The sequence below is a fragment of the Equus asinus genome, chromosome 8 (assembly GCF_041296235.1).
Source record: "Equus asinus isolate D_3611 breed Donkey chromosome 8, EquAss-T2T_v2, whole genome shotgun sequence".
In the NCBI taxonomy this organism is placed as follows: Eukaryota; Metazoa; Chordata; class Mammalia; order Perissodactyla; family Equidae; genus Equus; species Equus asinus.
This window is the reverse complement of record NC_091797.1, coordinates 87,003,414-87,026,276: the sequence shown is the minus strand read 5'-3', so window position 1 is coordinate 87,026,276 and position 22,863 is coordinate 87,003,414. Positions and strand designations below refer to the sequence as shown.

Here is a 22,863-nt window from a genome sequence, read left to right as displayed (position 1 = left end):
TGCGAAAGACCCGGAATAGCCAAAAAATTTTTAAAAATCTTGAAGCAGAAGACTAAAGTTGGAAGACCCACACTTTCTGATTTTAAACTTATCACTAAGCTACAGCCATCAAGACAGAGTGGTACTTGCGTAAGGATAGACATCCAGGTCAACAGGATAGAATTGAGAGTCCAAAAATTCATACATTTATGGTCCATTGATTTTTGACAAACGTGCCAAGACAATTCAATGGGGAAAAATAACCTCTTCTAAATTCAGCAAACTGCCGAGAAGTCATTGAAAATACGGTTGGAGGTCATCTTCAGGGAAGCGACAGGAAGGTTAGGCGAAGGGAGAGTGACGAATTCTAGCCTCACCATGTCTACAGGGCCGTGTGGGTCGCAGAATTTCCCCCATGCTGCTTCTATTCTGAATTTCAGGACAGAGTTAAGAAGAAGCCCCATTGGAAAATTTCCTACCGTTTACAGAAAGAGCAGGAGGGCCACTTTGGGTCTGAATGTGGACTTTTCTGGCCCCGTAGAATTTTGCGAGTCCACTGTGTTCTGAGTCCTATAGGGTTCCTGCGGACAACTAACCTTGACCGGTGGGAGTTGCTCTCCCTGGGAAGTCTTAGATTAGATAAAGTAACCACTTTGGTCAAAAACTAAATGCTGTGTGCCATCCCGAGCACCAAGAAGTGGCCCCCCCAATCTTGTGAGAGTCCCCCAGTCTTAGTCCAAAGGCGGCAAGGAGGAGGAGAGAAGTAGTCTCTTTTCAATGTGTTTGCAGAGTGAGTTGGGGAAGAGGCCCAACCCAGTCCCTCACAACTGTGTATTTTCCCTGCCACCCAGGATTCAGTCGTGTGCAGTGGTTGAAAATGAGGCCCTGAAATCACATCATTTCTGGCCCTGAATCTCCATTCTACTCCTTCCCAGCTGTTGACCTCGTACTCTCTCTCTGCGCCTCAGTCTTCTCATCTATGAAATGGGAATAATAGCAATTGCACTGCGGGGTGGGGTGGGGTGAGGATTAAATGAGTAATACGTGCAAGACTTTAGCACAGAGCCTGGTTAGAATGCAACAAATTTTAGCTATAATAATAATTATAATTATTAAATATTATTATGATTAGAACAGGAACTCTTAGATCTTGGCTCTCTCACTTAGCTTACGGCCAGCCACAATCATGGCAGATGCTTCGTTGAAGAAGCCATCAGGTGAGACGGCACGGGAGGGAACAGACAGTAAAGGCACAGGCGTGGCCATGGCAGGGGCCAGTCGAGGCCTCCTGACACCACATAGGGCGCCACTGGTCCCAGATACATGAAGACTTCTAGGCTCTGGTCTTTCACAGATGAAAATTCAGCCTCAGAGGCTAAGGCAGACAATTTGGGATAAAGATGCTAAAGTGCCTTCTCGGCTCATTCAAGGCTTTCCAAAACATCTGGAAGCCTGTTTGCCATCTCAGAGGGTGCCGGCCAGAAGATAAGACACATTAAATCTGTCCTGTAAACAAGGAGTATGCTTGGTGAGCGCAATTCTCTGTGAAGGGGTTCCCTGTGGGATGATCCCTCTGGTGGCCATGGGACCACTCAGTGGGCAGCTGATGCCATTTGGGATCCTGGACATGGAATGAGCATCATATGTTGCTAGTTCAATGCCTCGCCTCTTCTTCCTCCTCCACACTCCAGTTCTACACATAACTTCCTGCAACAAAATCCATTCCAGCCTTCCCTCAAGTGTGTTCCGTGGCATTGGTGCTCTGGGCAAAAGGATTCCATAGCCAGACAGGGTTAGGAAGCCTGGATGAAACATCGGTTACGGGTCTTTGCTGCGGGACTTTTCAGAACCTTCAACATGTTAGAGTAACTTGTCATCAAGTTACTTAACCTCAGCTGTCCTCAATTTTCTGCTTGCCTCTGATTTTCTGAGCTTCCCTTTCTTTTTTTTTTTTTTTTTGAGGAGGATTAGCCCTGAGCTAACTACTGCCAGTCCTCCTCTTTTTGCTGAGGAAGGCTGGCCCTGAGCTAACATCCGTGCCCATCTTCCTCTGCTTTATATGTGGGATGCCTACCGCAGCATGGCGTGCCAAGCGGTGCCATGTCTGCACCCGGTATCCGAACCAACGAACCCGGGGCCGCCGAGAAGCAGAACGTGCGAACTTAACTGCTGCACCACCGGGCCGGCCCCCTAAGCTTCCTTTTCTGCTGAGGACTCATGGAATAACACCCTCCAGCTGTTCTTCATAACATCGGGCCCCGAAAGGGTGGAGAGACCTCAGCCATCAGAGGGGGGCCCCAGTGATGCTGAATTCACCTCCAGGAATCAACCTGGTGGTTTCCTCCCATCTTGTGCTTCTTTTTTTTTGTTTTTTTGTTTTTCTCCCCAAATCCCCTCCCATAGGTAGTTGTATACTTTTAGTAGTGGGTCCCTCTAGTTGTGGCATGTGGGATGCTGCCTCATCGTGGCCTGACGAGAGGTGCCATGTCCGCGCCCAGGATCCAAACCAGTGAAACCCTGGGCCGCCGAAGTAGAGCGTGCGAACTTAACCACTCGGCCACGGGGCTGGCCCCCCATCTCGTGCTTTTAATGGAAATGAGTAGCTGCGGGAGGTGGGGCAGTGAGTGATGGCTTAGAGAGGAGCACACTGATCAGCTGGCCCAGGGCAGCGGGAGGAGTCCTTGTCCGGGAGGCGGTGGCCACTGATGTCTTCAGAGGTGGGATGGTGGCATCCTGAGCAACTTCCTTTCTTCCAGGACTTCCCCAAAGAGCTTGGCCGCCTCCAGGGCACAGCCCCAGTGGATGGTGAGCCCATAGCCTCCATGGCCATAGTTGTGGATGAGCTGGGAGAGGCGGGAGAGAAGGTACAGGTCTGCCCTGCAAAGCCAGGCAGCACCCAGCTCCTCCCAGCACCCTGGTGGGACGGCAGGGCCCCGGGAACAGCACGAAGGGGGACTGTTTGAGGAGCTGAAGGATGCCACCCTAGACTCCTCTTCTGCTTAGGAGAGGGCCCTGCTGTATGCACTGAGCACAGGAAAAGTAGAACCATCTAGAACTTGAGGTCAGAGACTCCCCCGGCATCAAATTGTTGGAAGTTCTCTAAATCATCTTCCTCTTTCCCACCCGGCTCCGGACTGATGAACGTCTGCATTAAAAGAGTCTTCTACCCACCTCGGGACGGAAGAAAAGCAGGGCATGGTCTGGGTGGACTCTGGATAACGTGTTAATTCATCCCGGGGACAGAGGCGAGACCCCCAGGCCTTTTTCAAAGCTAAAGTCATCAGCAGGAGTTACACTCCATATATGACTCTCCCTTCTACAATTACACACACACACATGACCTCTCTACACACAGCCCTCTACATACACACACACGCGCGCGCCCGCACACACTCCATGCCTGGGATAAGGGAGGAAGGGAGACCTAGTTAGGGAGATGGCTCTCCTGGCGCGAGCTCAGCCACCACCTACTCAGGTCAGTTCCTTCAGCCCAGGACAACCCCTGCTGTTTCAGTTCCCACCCCAGGAGAGGGGACCCCAGAGAGAGGATGGGCAGCCACAAAACGGACCTCTGGAAGTGACTCTGGAGTCCAAATCAAACCGAATCCCCGCCTTGCCCCTCACCAGTGGTCTGATTTAGGCAAGTGACGTCACCTCTTGGAGCCCCAGTTTGCTCATCCGAAGCATGGGGAGAAGAGTTCTTATCCCGGAGAGCCATAGGGGAGATTCAACAAGGCCGTTCGAGTCATGGGCACAAAGTCGATGTTCAGTAAGTACCCATTTCCTTCTACTCGACCACAGGCTTTAGCAAACCTCTCTGTAACCGCCCTCTGTGTAACCTTGAGCAGGTCCTTCACCATCACTGAGCCTCAGTTTCCCCGCTTAGAGGAGGGGTTATTAGCCACCACTGCTCCCGCCTGCCAGGAGGCTGTGTGGAGCTGGAGGTCAGGCAAGACTCTCCCCAGGAAATGCGGGCGCCCTCTTAGGAACGGGGGAGGGCATCGCTTTCCTTGCCAGGAGAGCATACCTCTGTGTTGGACGGTCCAAAGCGAAGCCGTTCTCTTTCTAGCCGAACCTGGGGGCGTACTGGTCGGAAGCCAGTGCATTCACTAACAATTTCTGCCTTCTGGAAAGAAAAGTGTTAGTAATTCATCTCGGCATTTTTTTTGCTGCTGCCATTTTTAGGTGATATAGAGTCGGCTTCAGGAAGCTCATTCCATGACCACCGCCACTAACACCATCCCTGTCACTCTTATTAATCACCATGACCATCATCCCCACCTTTATCAGTCACCAACATCATCACCATCACCGCCACCACCTCACCACCAGTTCTATCAACTGCCCCATCTTCATCAACCACCAGCTACCACCATGATACTATCAACAGTCACCACCTCATCTCCATCATTTTCACCACCCTCAGTGTTTTCATCTCCATCGACACCAATCATTACTTCTACTCTCTGATGGAGGAGGTCATCAAGAAGATGCAATCCCCAGTTTGACCCATGAGCTGGACCGGGGCAATTGGAGGCTCCTCGTTCCCTCCCCTGTCCTTGGAATGTGCATTCTGCTTGCCTTCCCTGCCTGCCGAAGCTGCCCCAAGGGTACAGCCTTGAGATGGTAATGTGGTGGCGAGACCGTCTGGACTGTATGTGTGACTGAGCCCGGTTAAGGCTCCATATAAACTTTTAAGATTCTGGTGGGCAGGTGCAGAGATCTACTCATCTTGCAGTCACCCCAGACAAGCCTTGTTAAGTTCCCTTGCTTATTACAACTGCTCCCCACCAATCTGGAGTGGTCTGCTCTATCTTGTTCTCTCCATGCCCCGCACGTGCAGGGGGCCAGTTTCAGATCACACCCAGGAAGTTCCTATGGAGGTTGTAAACAAACACCCCCACCTTCATCACCATCACTATGCTCGTTGCCACTAGCAGGCAAGGGTGAGAACTGAGATTTCTGCAACAAATACATCTGCTCCTTGTGAAGACAGACTAAGTCGTTTGGGGGATATCACCTCAAGAGAGAGCAACTCTTAGGCATGGCCATGTAAGTTTCATTAGCCCACAGCAGGACTTCCCTGTGTGGTATCAAATTCTGGTGTATTCTACAGACCCTTGCTAGAATGAATTTGCCCAGTTGTCCCAGTAGTGGTATCTTCCCATCCTCAAAGGCCTTCATGATCAAGCTGCCAGGACCCCTGTCTAAGGCATGGATACCCCTCCCCATCTTACCTTCAGTGTGGGCTCCAGTCTGCAGCAGCCTTCCCAAATGCTCTTGTGGTCCTGGATATTGTTTACTTCACTCCAGTTCCCCAGCTGGAAGATGCCTCCAAGAGTCACTTCCCGGATCCTAGATAAAAGTGCGGAGGGTGAAGGATGAAGGCAAACGAAGGCTTTGAGATGAATACGGGTCATCTCCATGCTCACCCTTACCACCATGTCTACCTTAATCACTACTACCATTAACGTTGTCATCCCTGCTAACAATTCCATCAACACCACTGCAATTGCCCTGTCAACATCAACCACCATCTCTACTGCCACCATGAACATCGCTGCCAACGTTGTCATCTCTTGTAATGTACAGCATGGTGACCATAGTTAACAATACTGTATTATATACTTGAAAGTTGCTAAGAGAGTAGACCTTAAATGTTCTCACCATACACACAAAAGTTATAATTATGTGAGTTAATGGATGTGTTAACTAACCTTATTTTGGTAATTGTTTCGGAATATATGCATATATCAAATCATCATGTTGTACATCTTAAATGTACACAATGTTATACATCAATCATATCTCAGTAAAGCTGGAAATACATTGTCATCTCCATCAACAATGTCATCTTCACTACTGCCTCCCTTGCTACCATTAATATGTCATCACCATCAACCCTATTCACCATTTCCATAACCACCATTAACATCACCATTGATATTGTCATCTCCACCATGCCACTAGCATCGCCATTGAGGTAGTCAGCACAGGCACACTATTAACATTGCCTTTGAGACTGTCCTCTCTGCCACACTATTAACATTGTCATTGATAGTGTCATCTCCATCAGCATCAACTACCACCTCACTCCCAATCACCACCATCATCAACATTGATCTCCTCATCAACACCACACCACTCCCATTAATGTCACCACTATACCATCTTTGTCCCACCACCCCTATCAACGGTGACTTCCCCATCAATGACAATACTATCTCTACTACCACCATTCTACTGTCAACAATATTGTCATCTCATCAACACTGCCACAATCTTCACTAATATCATCACCTCTACCATTAATAGCATCATCACCACCAACCAAATCACTACTCCCATTATTGCCATTCACATCACTTGTACTGTCACTGCCATCACATCCACTACCTTTGTCTCCAGTTATCACCATGACTGTCATCAAAAACATGTTCAAGATAGAGCCCAATCCAGGCTGAGTCCTGCCTTCCCATTTAATGGCTCAATCTCACTTGAAAAACAAACAAAAAACCTGCAGGGACTAAGCCAGAGGTCTGGGGTAGGCAGCATAGGCATGAAGAGGACAGGAAAGACCCCCTCTTCTGCCCTGGGATGTCGGGTTTTTACCCTGGGATGATGTATGGGGACCTGTAGATGCCTCTCTCTGGGTCGTGGGTGACAATGAAGTGCTTCATCCAGGGGGCATCCACCTGTTGATGGAGGACGGAGACGTCTCGTCAGGGGAGTTGGACCAGCAGGCTCCTCTACCCTCAGATGTTCTGACAAGAGGGGCCAGGCTGATTCCTTAGCCCTCCCATGACCCCTCGGCCCCAGTCTGCACCTGACTGCTTGGTCTGATGGAGAGCCACCCCTGCTCCCTAAAGCATTGCACATTCTCACCCACGTGTCCAGCACACGTGTAAACACACATACACATCAGCCCACGTCAGGAACACACACGCTCACCCATACATGCTTATGAATGCACATACGTATACACAAATACGCACACACATGCACACGTGCCCACGAATAGGCATGCTTCACTCACATGCACACATGCACAGTGGGAGGCGGCACGGAACAATGCTTACACACCTAGGCTCGTAAACCAGGTTTCCCAGGTTCTAATCCTAATTCCCCCACTTACTACTGTGTCAACTTGTGCATTTTACATAATTCCTCCATGCCTCAGTTTCCCCATCTGTAAAGGGCAATGGTGATATGACAGACCTCATCTCAAAGGGTTGTGGTAAGGATTAAACTAATCAACATAATAAAGTGCTCAGGCCTGTCCTGGCATTTGGTAAACACTCCATGAAGGTTTGTCCTTTTCATTACAACCTGGTGTATGCAGCTCCCACGTATGCTCACACAGATACACACTTGCTTGGCTATGAAGAAAAACCCCAAAAGAGAATGTTTGGGAGGGTCGTGCTGGTCCTCGTTCCTCTAACATGTCAATTCCCTGAAGTCTGGGGGGCTTTTCTAAGGGATGTCCCCAGCATGTCCTCTGTCTTTAGAGATGAAATAAGCAGGCAGCTACACTCTTCCTATCAACAAAAGCAAGAGGTCTCCCCCCCGTCACCTTCACACTCACCTTAATGATCTGCCCCCGGCCGGGCTGCAGCATGGGGTCTGGTTGCAGCTCCCCGGCCCGCACCCCGGTGCAGTTGATAATCACGTCTGCGCCTCCTCTTGCCACCTGCCAGCAACCAGCAGAGCAGGTGGGGCGGGAGGGGGTGAGGACCCTGGTATGCCCCTCCTTACCCCTCCACCCATCCTGCAGCTCTCTGCTCCCGGTGGAACAGCAGGGAGAGGACTCAATGTGGAATCCGTGAGCCTGGTTCCAAACCTCTGTGTGACCTCAGAAATGTCCTGTCACCTCCTCAAGGCTCAGCTGCCTTAGCTGTAAGGTGAGGCTGGTAATATCTGTTCATAGACTGCTGTGAGGCTCCAGAGTACTCCGGATACAAAAGTACTTGGAAAGGAGTACCGTGGGAGGGGGGAATCTTCTTGGAACCTTCCAGAAGAAGTCAGAAAGGCCACAGAGATAGTTCTCTTCCACCTTCTGACTCCTTTTTATTCCATTCTCTTGCTTTCTGCTCTGCCAAGACACCTGCGGAAGGCACGTTGGAGCCCCTAGCTCCGTGTACGTAGGACACTCGACAGCTCAAGGATGTAGCGGGATGGGCACGCGAGCTCCCAGCCCAGCTCCAGTGACTCCCCTCACAGGTCAGTCATGGGCCACACCCCTCACAAGGCATCACTATTGTTCACGAGACAGGGTTTGCTACACTGGACCATAAGCTCCTTGGGAGTGAGGGCTGTGCCTGAGTCAACCATGTCACCCAAGTGCCCATCAGGGCTTGACCCAGAGCAGATGCTCCTTATGTATGTTAGTAGCTGCATGTACCGAGAGCCTTCCACGTGCCAAACGCCATTCCAGGTGCTGCAGCTGAGTGAAGTCACACAGCAAAGCTCCTGGTACATAGCAGGTGCGTGGTGATGGGAGCTGCTACTGTCACTGTTGTTGATGGTGGTGTCACCCTGGAGGTGAGTCTGCCGAGGGCCGTGACTTTGTAGAAGCACCAACCCAGATGTCAGTAGGAAGCAGCCAAGTGTCTGGAACTTGGGTTGGGATGCAGCCGATACTGGGAAGGGGCAGCCACTCTCTGGCCCTGAAACTCACTGAGGCTCAGATATAGATTAGCCCCTAACAGCCACTATGATGCCACTGTCCCTTTGCTCCTGCCACCAACATGAAGGCAGAACGAGTCCTTCTGGGACTGAGAAAAAGCCTCAAGTCTGGGATAGGCTTCAGTGGGATTCCAGAAGGTTGAGAAGGGGACCCCAACCCAGAAACAGGAAGCAGAGCCCTACTTCTTGCTCCCACATCCAGCCCCTTCCAGCCCTGAAAGCTCACCTCCTCCAAAGACTCCACCTTCCTCTGGGAGAATTTCACTCCCCGCTCAGTTAACCTAGGATGATCAGACACATCAAAGAGCAGTATTCAGTTCTCTATCCCACTCCTCCAAAGAGGATGGCAGGAGGGACGTTTCCCAAAGAAACTTCTGTGGACCTTAGTCCCACAGGATGCTCCTTGAGAAATGGCCATGTAGTCATATCAGTTCATGAGCACCCTGATGGACTAGAGGTCAGTGAATTGTCCCTTGGTAAACCTGAGATGGTCCAAGCCCCTCGTCAGGCAAATGGGGATGCTGAAGGTCATACGGTGAGTCAAGGATGGGACTGGGACTCAAACCCAGGTCTCTTAGTTCAAAACGCTTCCTACTACCACCACATTGCTTTGTATCATCAAAAGGGATGAGATGTGGGGTAAAAGAGGGGCAGAGTTGGACAAATGATAAGTGGCCCTTTGTCAGAAGCAGAGCATGAGAATGGAGGTGGGCTGGGGGTACCCTCCCCTCCCTCTAAATGTTCCGGAGGAAAAATATCTGTCACTACTAGAAATATAGTAAAGGGGGCCAGCCCTGTAGCTGAGTGGTTAAGTTCGTGCACTCTGCTTCAGCGGCCCAGGATTTTGCTGGTTTGGATCCTGGGCACAGATATGGCACCGCTCATCAACCATGCTGAGGCGGCATCCCACATAGCAGAGCCACAGGGGCCCACAACTAAAATATACAACTAGGTACTGGGGGGCTTTGGGGAGAGGAAGAAGAAAAGAAGATTGGCAACAGATGTTAGCTCAGGCGCCAACCTTAAGGGAAAAAAAAGAAATATAGTGGAAATATCAAAAGAACAGGAATAAACCATATGAAGGCTGAAGCACAGCCTCAGGAGTATTTTATCTACATAGTTTCCTCAATAAAGAAAAAAACGGGAGCATTCTTTTCTGGAAGAGCCTGGACAGGAGTCATAAGTGTCCCAAAGTTAGGAGAAATAATCACGTTTTAGTACAACGGTTTCCAAACCTGGCTAATAATTAGAATCACCCGCATACTTCTTAAAATACAAATTTCTGAGCCCCACCCCAGAGGATCTGATTCAGTAGATATAAAGTGGTGTCTTGAAATCTATGTTTTTAAAAACCTCCCCAGGTCATTCGGTAAAAGCCACCATCCATTCCAGATTTTTTAAAAATCTTAATAAATTAGTAGCATACAGAAAATGTATAGAATCTTCCTTAATATGAATGTATCTGAATATAAATACAATTGTATCTCTCAAGCTAATTTTGCTAATTTAGAACACTATAAGATTCCTATTAATGTCAATAACAAGACAAGGACGTCCAATATCACCTGTGTTAATTAACATTGTTCTGGAGATACTGGCCACAGCAGTTAGACAAGAAAAAAACTGAGGTATAAAAATAAAAGGCAACTTATGTTTTGTAGATGATGTAAATATATCTGGAAAACTTAAGAGAATCCATTTTAAACTATTACACAAACATTACAGATTTCAGTGAGGTCAATAGTAAATATTACATGTAAAAAGTTACCCAGGTGGTTCTGATGCCCAACCAGGTGTGGGAACCATTGTCTTGGTGCAGAGAAGTGATCAGGCCCAAGGATAGCTCCCACTGAGCCAAAAGGTTTTCGTCAGCATTTGGGGTTGGTCAACACAAAGATGAATCCCAGGAACGATCGCCTGCTACAGCTCTGGCCCCTGGGCAGTGCTTGTCTCAAACTGAAGCCGAAAATCTCACCTCTCAGTCAGCCACTGCAGATACCTCTTGCCCTCCAGGATCAGGCTCGTGTTGAACCAGCCATAGCTAGAGTGTCACGGCAGGCAAAAGGTAGGAATAAAGGATCAGAATCAGAGCTGTATTTGAAGGCTGTCAAATGGAGGTGGGAGCTGTCTCATTCTTTGGGCCCCCAAAGGTAGAGCCAGGACCACCGGGTGAAGTTCAAGGAGGGAGTGGTTTTCAGCTCAATGCAAGGAAAAATTTTCTATCAGACAAAACCATCCCTGATACCTGGATGTGCAAGTGGAGATCGGGCATGTGTAGAGGGGATTCAGACAGGGGTGGGGTGAGGAGAGGACCAGAGGGGCATCAGGCTGATGAGAAAGGAACAGAGGGGTTTGGAACCACACAGACTGGGTTGGAATCTCATTTTCATCACCAGGCTGTGTGATCTGAGTAAGTGACTTAGCGTCTCTGAAGCTCGGTTTCCTCATCTACAAAAGAGGATAGTGATCTGGAGCTTCTGGGCTTGAGATCTGTGATTCAACATCCCCCACCTCCCTAGCTCAAGGACCAGTTTGGGTGGGCAGCCTTTCTGAAGGAGCTGGACAGACACCAGGAGACCAGGGTACCAGTGGCTCTAGACCTGGGGTGGGACAGGAAATCTGATGCCTACACCTCCTGTTGCCTCTGGACAGGTCTGTCTGAATTGTGGGGCCTCAACCTCTTTTCCCGTGATAGTAACCTTACCTATAATCAGGGAACATGTCCAGCTCTCTGGGGGTCAGCTTCCGAAATCCCAGAACTATGTCCTTCCAGGAAGGGTCCTGCAGAGGAAGGAGAGAAGCAGGCAAAGGGATGGGTGAAAGTCAATAATAATGGTAATAACAAAACTTACATAAGGTTCGCTGGGTGTAAGGAGCTGTTCCAAGCATTTTATGTATACCAGTCCATTTAATCTTCACAACAATCCAGTAAGGTATATAAAATTCTTATCCTCATTTTCCAGATGGACCAGTTGAGGCTCAGAAAAGTTAAGTAACTTATCTAAGGTCACACAGGTTATAAATGGTGGAGCTGAGATTTGAACTCACACAATTGGGCTTCACAGCCCATGTTCTTGACCATTATGCTATACCAAGGAGGACAGTAAGACTGAAGGTGAGTGACAGGATAAGGGTCATAGACAGGGGAGAAAAAAGGGTTGACCGTGAGAGTCACCAAGGGGTGAGAGTCAGAGGCAGCAGAGTATAGGGTCAGATAACCTGGGTGGAGAACCTCACCACTGACCATGTTGGATTCTCTGAGACTCAGTTTTCTCGTCTGTATAATGGACTTAATAACCACTGTGGGTCCCATGGAGGGTAACAGATCATGTGGTTAATGCCCTCAGCACATGCGAAACATTAAACAAACCTCGGAGAGCTGGCTTGGGGTTCTGGGCACCCAGCCAGACCACCCTCTCCAAGCAACCTGAGACCATCCCCCAAGCCTGTGCCCTTCTCAACACATTGGGAGCCTTGTGGTTACAGCCCACCTGGGTTCAAACCCCAGCTCTGCCACTTAAAGCCTTGTGAGCTCAGGTAAGCTACTCATTTCCCTGAGCCTCTATTTTCTCATCTGCAAGGAAGAGTAATGATAGCATTTACTTCCAGGTTATTATGAGAATTAAATGAGTCACTGTTCATAAAGTAGTTAGGACAACGCCTGGCACATAGTAAGTGCTTTAGAAGTTGGTGCCACAATGAGCGCAGGAATCCCTCTTGCTGAAAAGCCCTGGGCCCTCCAGGGGTTCATGAAAACTTTTGGCTTCAGTGCCATGTGCCACCACTACGGGACGTGTCCGAGTTTTAATTCTCATACCAGTCAAAGGCTAGTAGTCCCCATGGCTCAGAAGATTCGTTGGTCTCTACCAATTTAACAGCAAAATTGGAAACAAAAATAATTTTAAAAGCAAAAATAGAGTTTAAAGTAAACCTGTTTTGAACACAGGAGTCTGTGGCCTAAGAGGCTGCAAGTACTCCCCCAGACTCGGGGCCCCAGCCCTGGTCTGTGATCAAGGTTCGGCCCCACATCAAGGACTCATCACTCACCGGAACAGCTTCATGGAAGAGGTTGTAGCCTGAGATCAGGGCCAGGCCCATGTCTGCAGCGTTGGGAGAATGGAGGTGGCTCAGGAGATAGTCGAAGGTCTGCTGGTTCCAATGCCTGGAAGGATCCCCCACAGTCTCGTCACCTAAGACCCCGAGCTGGACAAGAGAGCTCCGAGGGTCGGCTTGCACAGGGTGTGGTCAGGCTGGAGGTGATGTGTCCAGATCCAGAAACCCACCACATTCACTCCTGCAGCTCCTAATGCCTCCAGGTCCTCCCCGACCCTGAACTTCCAGTGTTTCCCCGTTAATAGGATAGAGAAGGGGGGGGGAGGATGTCCCATCAGAACCATTTGGAGCCCGCCTCCAGCTTGGCTGCTGGGTTTAAATGAAGGCTCTGATCTCCTCTTGGAACTGTGAGCCACACGGTTCAGGATCACTCCGGGCACCTCCCCTCCCCCACTATAAATGCTAGCAGCAGGCATCAGCTTGCTGGCCCAAATGCTTTCCTCTTCTCCCTGGACACACAGCTCAGCTACATTTCCTAGACTCCCTTGCAGCTAGTTGCGGCCATGTGACTGCATTCAGGCCCACAGACCCTGGAGACCTGGCACACGAGGTCCCCATGCTGTTCTCCGTCCACAGGTGCTGGCCCGTGAGAATGGCAATGTCAGAAGCCACGAGGAGGACGGCAGAGCCGTGAGATGGAAGGAGCCTGGGCCTCTGAATCGCTACCCGCCAATGAGGAACATTGGTTTGAGAATGACGGGAATGAGAATGACACTTTCGCTTGAGCTGTTATCCATTTGAAGGTGTCTTTGTTGAAGGAGCTGGCAGTTTCTAAACTAACATAACGACCTTTGTAGGTCCTTAGCTAAGCCAGAGCATTGGTTCACCCGCTTAGAAGGGTTCCTGATTCACAGATGCACGTGGCACGGACAGCCCCCTGTCTAGGGGAGGAATGAAGACGAAGGCTCCCTCTGTTGGGCTCACATCACCTCTCGGCTTTTTTGTAAGATCAAGTGTAGCGTCTGTCTGGTACAAGTAGGGGCTTAATATTTATGAGTATTTTCTCCATATCAGGCCAGGCCAGAGCCTCCACAAAAGGCTTGTTCTTGGTGACAGGAACCCTGAGAGGGGGCGTCCTCTCTGCAGACTCAGCGCCCCCAGCACCCCAGCCACCCTCTGGGACCGGCACTCACGTCTCCTGCGGGTTGCTGGGGTTGGAGAGGTAGGGCTGCCAGAGGCCGGCAGCCACGTCGGTGTTGGTGAGCGGGGTGAAGCGGTCTGCGTACACCCTCACATCCAGCGACTGCAGCACTGGCTGGTAGCGGTCGTGGATGCAGAGGGCTGTGGACAGCCCAATGACCCCCGCTCCGATCACCACTACGCGCATCGTGCCACCTGCAGGAAGGACGGGTCGAGGCGTGCCATCCTCACCATCATCTCCATCACCATCTCCACCGTCTCCACCGCCCACTGAAGGCTTAGAAAGTGTCATACCCCTCCAAGCCCTTTTATCCTTGATCCTCTCGAGGGCCCTCACAAAGCAAAAGACTGACACATGGAGAGGCAGAGCAACACGCTCATGGTCACACAGCGGGTAAGGGCTCCCCACCCCAGTATCCTGTCTCCAGACTGGGAATAGAAAAAGGGCCTAGCAGAGGCCCTGGTCAGCTGTGGGCTGGAGAGTCTAGCGGTTAGGACAATGGGCTCTGGCTTCAAATCTCAAATCGCACCTCTGCCTCCTACTGGCCATTGACCTTGGTCAAGATGCTTCATGAGCCTCAACTTCTTCTTCTGGAAAATGGGAAAAATAACTCATGCCTCGGAGAGTAGATGGGAGATTGAACAAGATGGCAAATGTAAAGAGCTTAGCACAGTGTCTAGTGTAAAAAAAGCGATTTACTGACATTTCTGGAGCCCCTCCTACGTGCCAGCCCCACAGTGCTAAGATGCATCATTTCATCTAAGTCTCCCACCGTTGCTATGAGGTAGGGACTGGTGTTATTGGCCCCATTTTACAGATGGGGCTCAGAGAGCTGAAGTAACTTACCCGAGGTCACACAGCCAGTAAGTGCTACTGCTTGGACTTAATTTCAATTCAAGTACACTCGACACTCACTTATTGCACACCTACTATGTGCCAAGCTGGCAGCTAGCAGATGCAGCTGTGAGCACATTAGATGCAACATCTGGCCTCAGAACTCTGGTCTTCCAGCGTACCCCCTCAGGGCCTGCCTTGGGGTGCTGGGCTGGCTGGTCCTCAGAAGTTTAGAAGGCCCAGCAGCTTTTGACTTTGAAGCTGCTTGGGCCCGCACAGCAGGGAAACATTCTGCCGGCTCCTGCTGAGGCAGAACAAGGGGACTTTTTGTGCCCGGAAGGGCCAAATTCAACTTTCCCTCCTCTTTCCTCAGGACTCTCCTGCCGCAGCCCTCGGCTCCTGGCAACTGGGGCCCGTGGCCCTGCATGGCAGGACATTCTCAATATGGCCTAGTTTTGTGAAGGGGGAAAATGGCTCCAGCCCACAAGAACTGGACTCCGTTGGGGTTTCAGCAGCCAAGTTGGAGGTGAAACTGAAAAATGGCAAGGCATTTCTGGATGATTCTGCCTCCGGCCGTGAGTCCGGGCTTGGTTGCATGGGCAGACCCTCTCAGGGACCCCTAGGCTCCTCCCACCCCTCCTCCCCCATATTTGCCTCAGGAGACACAATCTCATCTGTGAAATAGGAGTAACCCCGATGCCAGAGGGTCATCCCGGAGGTTAAATGACCAGCTTGGTGACAGTTCTTGATATGGTGCCTGGCACAGAGTAAGCCCTCAGTCTATAGTGGCCTCCTTCTGTCCCCCAGCACCTTGAAATAACAATGGAAAGAACATTGGATGTAGAGGAGGAGAAAGGAAAAAGGGAGGGTCAGATCTGGCTTCACTTCCGGCTTGCTGTGTGACATTGGCCAAGTTACTTGCCCTCTCTGGGCCTTTGGATTGTCTGTATAACCTCTGGGGAGTTGACCACTTTCATCCATCAACAATAAGAAAGCAGAAACAGAGAGTTTTCCTATATTTTCCAAATTCCCCGTAACAAATCCAGGAGGTGGCCCAGCATGGGGAGATGGTAGCGACAGCCCATGCTGGGGCTCAGATATGCCCAGGCTCACAGCCTGGCTCTGGCACACGCCAGCTGTGTGACCGAGCGAAGGTGACCAACCTCCCCGATTTGCCAGGACTGGGCGGGGTTCCAGCATGTGGATTTTGAGTGCTAAAACCAGGAGAGTCCTGGGCAAACCGGGATGACTTGGTCATCCTAACTGAGCCTCGGTTTCCTCTTCTGGAAACTTTTAAGGGTTAACAAAGCTTCCTGCCTATTATCTCCCCACCGGAATATCAGCTCCAGCAGGGCAGAGACTTCTGTCTACTGCTCTATCCCCAGGCCCTAGCATAGTGCCTGGCCCACAGCAGGGACTCATGAAGAAATGAATGAATGAATGAATGAATGAATGGAGCTCTTATGAGGCTCAAAAGAGAAAACACTCATAAAGTGCTAGGGAGCTCATAAATGACAGCAGTGATTGTCATCGTCCCCACTTTACAGATGAGGGAGCTGACACTGGAAGAAAGCAAGGTCCATTATTTGAGTCATAGCAAGAGCGGGAGGGAGGGTGAGGGTGTGACTCCAGCTCTGCCTTCTCCAGGGCCCCTGCTTTCTCCATTCTCACACCACCTAGAAAACCAGCAAAGCGTGCAGGAGAAATGGAGCTGCTTGCATGATAGAGATGTGTGAGGTGAGAGAGGGAGAGTGTTTGAAAACCCTTAGGAGGTCTCTGGGCAGGGAGAAAGCGGCTTTGGACTGAAGCAGAGCCGGCACACGGTCTCCGAGAACAGGGCTGGTCAGGTGTGGCAAAGCCTCTGGTTGGGAGCAGTGGCACCTGCCCAACAGCACAGCATGAGGGAGGACCCAGAGCAGCTTCTGGGACCAGCTGGCTGAGATAAAGAGGGACAAGTAACAGTGTGGGGCTCAGTTTCTCCAATGTGTACAATTCTAGAGATAAGCTAGGTATCATCATGCAGATGGGGAAACTGAGGCCCAGAGAAGAGGAACGGCTCAGCCAAAGTCACACGTTTGTGATAAAAGGGTTTGTGGGTCTCGGGGTTACAAAGTCTCTGTGAAAGATAGAAATAGATTGAGTCACGAAAACAACTGGCAATGTGGAGGTAACAGTAACAGTGGCTAGTTTCTCAGCTCCTACTGTGTGTCAGTCGTTGTGCTGAGAACTATACAAGCATTATCTAGTTTAATCTTCTAATAACCTTTGGGCTAATCATTATGCCCATTTTACAGAGGAGGCAGCTGAGGCTTGGACACCCAGCTGGTGAGAAGCAGAGCCCAGGCCAGCCTGACTCGCCAGACCGTGTGCTTCAACACCACGCCATGCTGGCGAGTCACACGACTGGAAAAATCTGAGAGTCAAGCAGGTGAAGGGAAGCAGCCAATGTTTCAGGGTCTGTGCATTGGAAGAAACATAAAATAGACAATTGCAGGAATTTTTAGTGTGTTGGTGATCGGAATAGAACTGAAAAGGAAAAAATGTGTGTCCTAAGTCAATTATCTTAATAAACTCTTGGAATCAAACTTGATACTGATTAAAGGCACTGTGCGCATGTGTATTAAAGTGCAATATAAATGCATGCGGCTCTTATCAGGAGTGGGAGCCAGGACCGGGCAGACGCAGCCTCAGGTGAAATCATTTGCGCCTGGGGGGGAAGAACTTCTGGACCCGTCCGCACGCAGCTCAGATATCGTCAGCTGTTTTCTCCCTGTTGCTAATGTTTTTATTTCTGTTGCAGTTTTATGCCATTACTTTAACCAAACAGGTAGTCGTGTGCATCCAGGAAGGTGCAAACACAATCTATGACACTGATCTGCGTGTGTGTGTGTGTGTGTGATGAAAACATCTACATAAACACAGAGCAGGAAGGGAACCAACGCACTTCACTACCTGCCACTTGCCAGGTTACACATGTCGACGCAGTACAGACCTCTTCTTACTTACCCCTCTCAGCTGTTCTAGGAGGTTCTACAGACATGGGGCTGAGGTTCAGGGAGAGGATGTCACCCTCTGAAAGACACCCAGCCAGTGTCGGGCAGCATTCAGATCTGGATCCAGTTCTATCTGAGCTTTCTTCCCCGTGCCATAAAACGATTCAGGCAGCTGGCGATGAGCTGGCACCTGACACATATTCTGCTGACCTTTTCCGTCTTGTTTCGGTTTGCATCTAACCTCCTTTGTCCCCAGAAAAGGAATTTGAGGGAGCTTATGCCTTTGATTGCCACGTGAGCCTCTCAAAGAAGAGGAAAGACCTGTTCTACAAGAATCAAGTCACCGGCGAGGTATTTGAATGAACAGAATCAGCTCTCCTGGCTTGCACCATATGGCTGCTTGTTATGAAGTTGATATTTTCACTGTTTGCCTTTAAAATGGAACAGATTCTATAAACACTTGACAACAAGGCTCCCAGCTCCCCGTCCCCAAAATAATAAGTACCATTTATTGAGCACTTGCTGCCTGCCCAGTTCTGTGCCAAGCTCTTTACATTCATCACCTCTTTTAATACTCAGGTTAACCCCGTAGGAGGTGAGTTATGACCCCTATCTTCCAGAGGAGGAAACTGAGGCTTAGGAAGGTGAAGGTTCTTACCTGAGGTCCCTGTCCCACTCCGAGGCTGCCACCTGCCACCTGTGGAGCCTTCTCTGTTGACACTGGGAAGACGCTGAGTCCCGCTGCGCACTTCTCCCCCGACCCCCCACACACACTCACCTGGCGTGCCAAACTGCTGCAGAAAAGAGGCAGCTACAAAGGACGCAGGGTCCTATCTCCGGAGGGGAGCCTCCTGATTCTGGCGCGTCCTGTCCTCAGCCCTCTGCCCACCAGCCGCACTGGAGCTCAGGGTCAAAGTCTGGAGTTACAGACAGGGTACAGCGAGGGGTGGGGCTGAGCGCTGTGCTGCTCCCGGGGGCTGAACCCTGGCCAGGCCGGGAGACCTCACTTCCCCTCACTCAGGCCCCTGAAAAGTTGCCTGACTTTTCTGGCTGAACTCAAGCCCCTGCGGACAGGCCTCAGGAGAGGGAGGGAGGCGGGGACGGAGGGCGGGAGTTCTTGGAGGGCTGATGGGCACAAGGAGGTCCGTCTCCCGGGCCAGCTGGAGACGTTCCTTTCTTCCTCTTCCTGCTGCCACCCTGGGGGAGGGGAGGGTCATTCCCTGAACCACTGTGGGCCTGCACAGTGGGAGTGGTCAGCCTGGCAGCCCCCGAGCGGAGGCCAGAGATAAAGGACAGGGGCTCGTGGGGCCAGCTGACCTGTCTAATGCCATTCTGGGATGCTGGGTGGATGAGGCCAAGGAGAGACTCAAGGCAACGCCTGTTTAGGTCATAAGGATGCGTGGGTCTTTGCTCCCGTATCCCAGAGACACAAGCGGCAGGACTCCAGGTCCCTCTTCTGCCAGGGCTAGACCTGGAGCAGGGATTTTTAGAGCCCAAAGATCATCAGGAGCCTCACTGATGGGGAACTGAGGCCCAGAGAGAGGGACCAACCAGCCCTGGCTGAGGCATCCTTTGGGTCAGTTTTGAAGGTCCAGCCTCCACTCCCCTACCTTCAGCATCATCAAATAAAAAGGAGCAGAAGAAATAAGAAAATGCATGCAAAATACTTGGTACACAGTATCTTTCTTTAATAATAAAAAAAAGGATGGCGTGAACTCCACCCTTTATGCTATATACTTCCATTACATTTGAATTTTTTTTACAATAGTCATGCATTATTTTTACATCACACAACCTTTGTAAAATCCTTGAGCCTCGAGTTCATCAAGAGAAGGGTTAAAAGTTAAAAGCTAGCTGGGTGTCTTCGTGGTCCCCCCACTCCCATCCTAGCAACGATTTCTGTTTTGTGAATTTCAATGTGCCAGTTTTAAATACTGAAATGTGTAGTTTTGATTTGCAGTTCCCTGATGATTAGTGATGATTGTCCCTGTAATTTTTTGAGATTACAAATATCCTGGATGTGTTTTTTGGCACACTTATCTAATTATCTCCTTAGGGCCAATTCCTAGAAATGGAATCATCGGGCCAAAGAGTTTACACATTTTAAATCTTGATCTGTTTTGCCAAATGGCCCCCCAGAAGGGCTCTATCGATTTGCAGATTTAAGGAGGCTCCCACCCCTCAGGTGCCCACCCTGTACTTGCACCATTCTGAGAGTAAGAGCCTCCTTAAATTTGGTACCCCTCCCCCCACTTGCCTCACCCTAGTTCCAGCCCTGCTAGAGAGACTGCAAATCTTTTCATCCATTGAGGGATCTTTCCGTTTATTTCTTTATAAAGTGCCTACTTCGGGGAGGCGGGGGGGCATTTTTCTCTTGAAGTGTGTTGGCTGTTTTTCATACATCGATGCAAATACTCAATAATCATTCTATTGTAAGAGGAAAGAGAGTTTTATTTGAGCCAAAACTGGGGACTGTAGCCCAGAAGCTGCAGCCTTTGGAAGGGGAGAAAGTGCTCCAGAGAAGAGTGATTTTCAGTACTATTATAAACCATTTCTAAACAAAGAGATACACATCAGGCACGACAGCGATACATTCTTTCAAAGGTTCAAGAAGTTAGTTACAGATTAGCACGTACACAGAGAGTGAATATGACCCTGGCATAAAGGGCAGGGAGCCTTATCTAGAGTCACAAGAAGAGAGGCGTTAATTCTTATCTTCCAAGAGTACATTCCTTACTTTAGGGTAATGATTAAAGCAGAAGTATAATGTCTGTTCCATAGGCCATAAGTCAGGCTTCTTTGATTCAGATAAAATTCAGGCCAAATTGAGTTTAAACCAGAACGGCTTTCCCATATACTTGAAAATATAAAAATTTCTTATATCATTTCTCCCTTTCGGTCAATAATCTCTCGATAGAAAGTACTGATGATCAAAATGTTGTCCCTTGATGGCAGGGAGGTTGCTTCCTGCCCTGGGTCTATCATGTCCCTTGGAGCTGGGCTTTATTTTAATTGACCTCCCCAGTTATCCACCTTGGGAGGAAACAGCCAAATATAATTGCCAATCATAGAGATATGCACTAAGAGGGGAAGTATTTTTACAGGTTATATATATTTTTTCAATTAAGTCGAATTATGTGAGCTTTTGTACAACCCTTTGTGATTACATTGTTTATAACATTTATAGAACAGATATAGTAACAATAATAAGAAACCAACCTGGGGCCGGCTTGGTGGCATAGCAGTTAAGTTCACATGCTCCACTTTGGCAGCCCAGGGTTCATGGGTTTGGAACCCCGGGCACGGACCTAGCCCCACTCATCAAACCACACTGTGGCATCGTCCCACATAAAACAGAGGAAGATTGGCACAGATGTTAGCTCAGCGACAATCTTCCTCAAACAAAAAGAGGAAGACTGACAACAGATGTTAGCTCAGGGCCAATCTCCCTCACCAAAAAAATAAGAAGAAGAAACCAATCAATAATATTTAAAGTAACCAATGTGGAGTAGGCGTGGAGTTAAAGAGACGAGAAGAAGCCAAAGAATCTGTCACAGGTATTTTGGTAATTTTCCACTAATTTAAGTATTTGCCTCCTGTATCCACCGTTGTGTACTTTATGATAAGTTTGGGCGGACTAATTTAATAGACTAATAAGATCTTCAGTTTCCACTTGCAATGATTTTTCAGGCCAGTTAGATTCCATCTAAATTAGCATATCTAAAAGCCCTGTTGAGTTAAAATATATGCTTTTTCCCCTTGTTAGGTATGGGCCTTTTCTGTCATAATACATTCAGTTTGTTCTAATCATTTTATTAATGCTAAATTATCAGCCCAAGCAGATTTCCATCTTTTACCTTCTTCTTAGAATAATAGTCTTTCTAGTTTACCTTTTCGTATTGGATTTTTTTTTTCTCTTGAATGTCTTTCTTCATTAAAAGGCAGGCTCATCCCGTCCAAGAATACCTAGTCCTGATCCTATAGCTCCTAAGGTTCACTTTCCCTCTGGGGCCAGTGCCAATCAACCCATCAAATATGTTGTTGCCATTGCAGGCTAATGGCTTTGTTTCAATTAGGATAAAGATTACCCAAAAGCGTTGAGTTCCTCAGACTAGTATTAAATGGGTAGTAGTAACACCTGAATATAACTTTGGCTGAGCCATAAAGCTTCCCATAGTCTCCCTGGTCTTACAGTAAGATTAAATTTAGGAGGAGGGGGATAGACAAGTGTGTCCAATATTGTCCAAAGTAGCAGGTATAATAAAATAGAGAAATAGTAAGAATAGAGGCCTGGTCCTGAGCATTGGGAGGAGCTCTCTGCCCCAGATATCAGTGGCTTCTCTTCCTAGTCAATTTGATGGGGAGGTCTCCAGCCTTTGTACAGGACCAGATGTCAGGTGGAGATCTCTTCAGTTGTGAGACGTATCTCCAAGGTTCAAGGCCTTCTAGTTCTGCGGCAGGGTCACTGGTTAAGAGCACTTGGTACGGTCCTGTCCAACGGAGCTCAAGGGCTGTCTTCTTCTCATGTCATTTCCAGAATACCCAATTACCAAGCTCTAGACTGTCTCCAACAGGATCCTTTAAATTGGAATCTGGGAAAGCTTCTTTATCCCGTTGATGGGGTTGAGTATTAGAGATTAGAGACTTATAGTAGCTGGTCATGTTAGCATAAGACAACAAGGGATCAGCAGAAGGTTGTGTACCAACAATGATCTGTTGGTGACCATCCCACATGGGGTCAGTTCATCTTTTCCAAGGAGGGCACTGCGAGCAGTTGGTGAGCCCAAAGGCAATAACTTAGGCCAGGGGAGTCCAGTCTACAGGTATATAAAAACCTCAAAGACAATTAACAGGCCTAGAATCCAACATCTACAAAGGGGTGACATAATTTTTCTCTCCACAATTACCTTGATTTTTGCCAAAGATAATCACAGCAAAAAGAATTAATTTATATTAAAAACTTGGCCTGATTATTTATACAAGTGAAAATAAGAAGACTCACCGAGAGCTTCTGAATTCCCAAGGGATCAGGTAGGGAGAAAAAGTAAATGTTCCATCTTTGTTCACAAAGGTATATCTTACCAAATTGTTGATAACTTAAAAGATTTCTTAAAATCT

General features: G+C 49.0%; 1 protein-coding gene across 2 annotated transcripts; it reads right to left on the bottom strand.

Annotated features, from left to right (window-relative positions):
* Window positions 1–1,917: 1,917 nt before the first annotated feature.
* On the bottom strand, window positions 1,918–19,203 carry DAO (D-amino acid oxidase). 2 transcript variants are annotated; one of them, XM_014867804.3, is made up of 11 exons: window positions 18,524–19,203; window positions 13,911–14,112; window positions 12,712–12,826; window positions 11,369–11,445; window positions 10,640–10,705; window positions 8,891–8,945; window positions 7,565–7,669; window positions 6,592–6,674; window positions 5,217–5,334; window positions 4,007–4,105; window positions 1,918–2,822 (listed from the first exon to the last, which is right to left on the bottom strand). In XM_014867804.3, the coding sequence occupies exons 2-11, from the start codon at window positions 14,102–14,104 to the stop codon at window positions 2,691–2,693; spliced, it is 1,044 nt and encodes a 347-aa protein (XP_014723290.3). In that variant the 5' UTR covers window positions 14,105–14,112; window positions 18,524–19,203; the 3' UTR covers window positions 1,918–2,690. The 2 variants fall into 2 exon arrangements, with proteins under 2 accessions (XP_014723290.3, XP_070372334.1); XM_070516233.1 differs by having other exon boundaries at window positions 4,007–4,102; window positions 18,524–18,933.
* Between the last annotated feature and the right edge of the window lie 3,660 nt (window positions 19,204–22,863).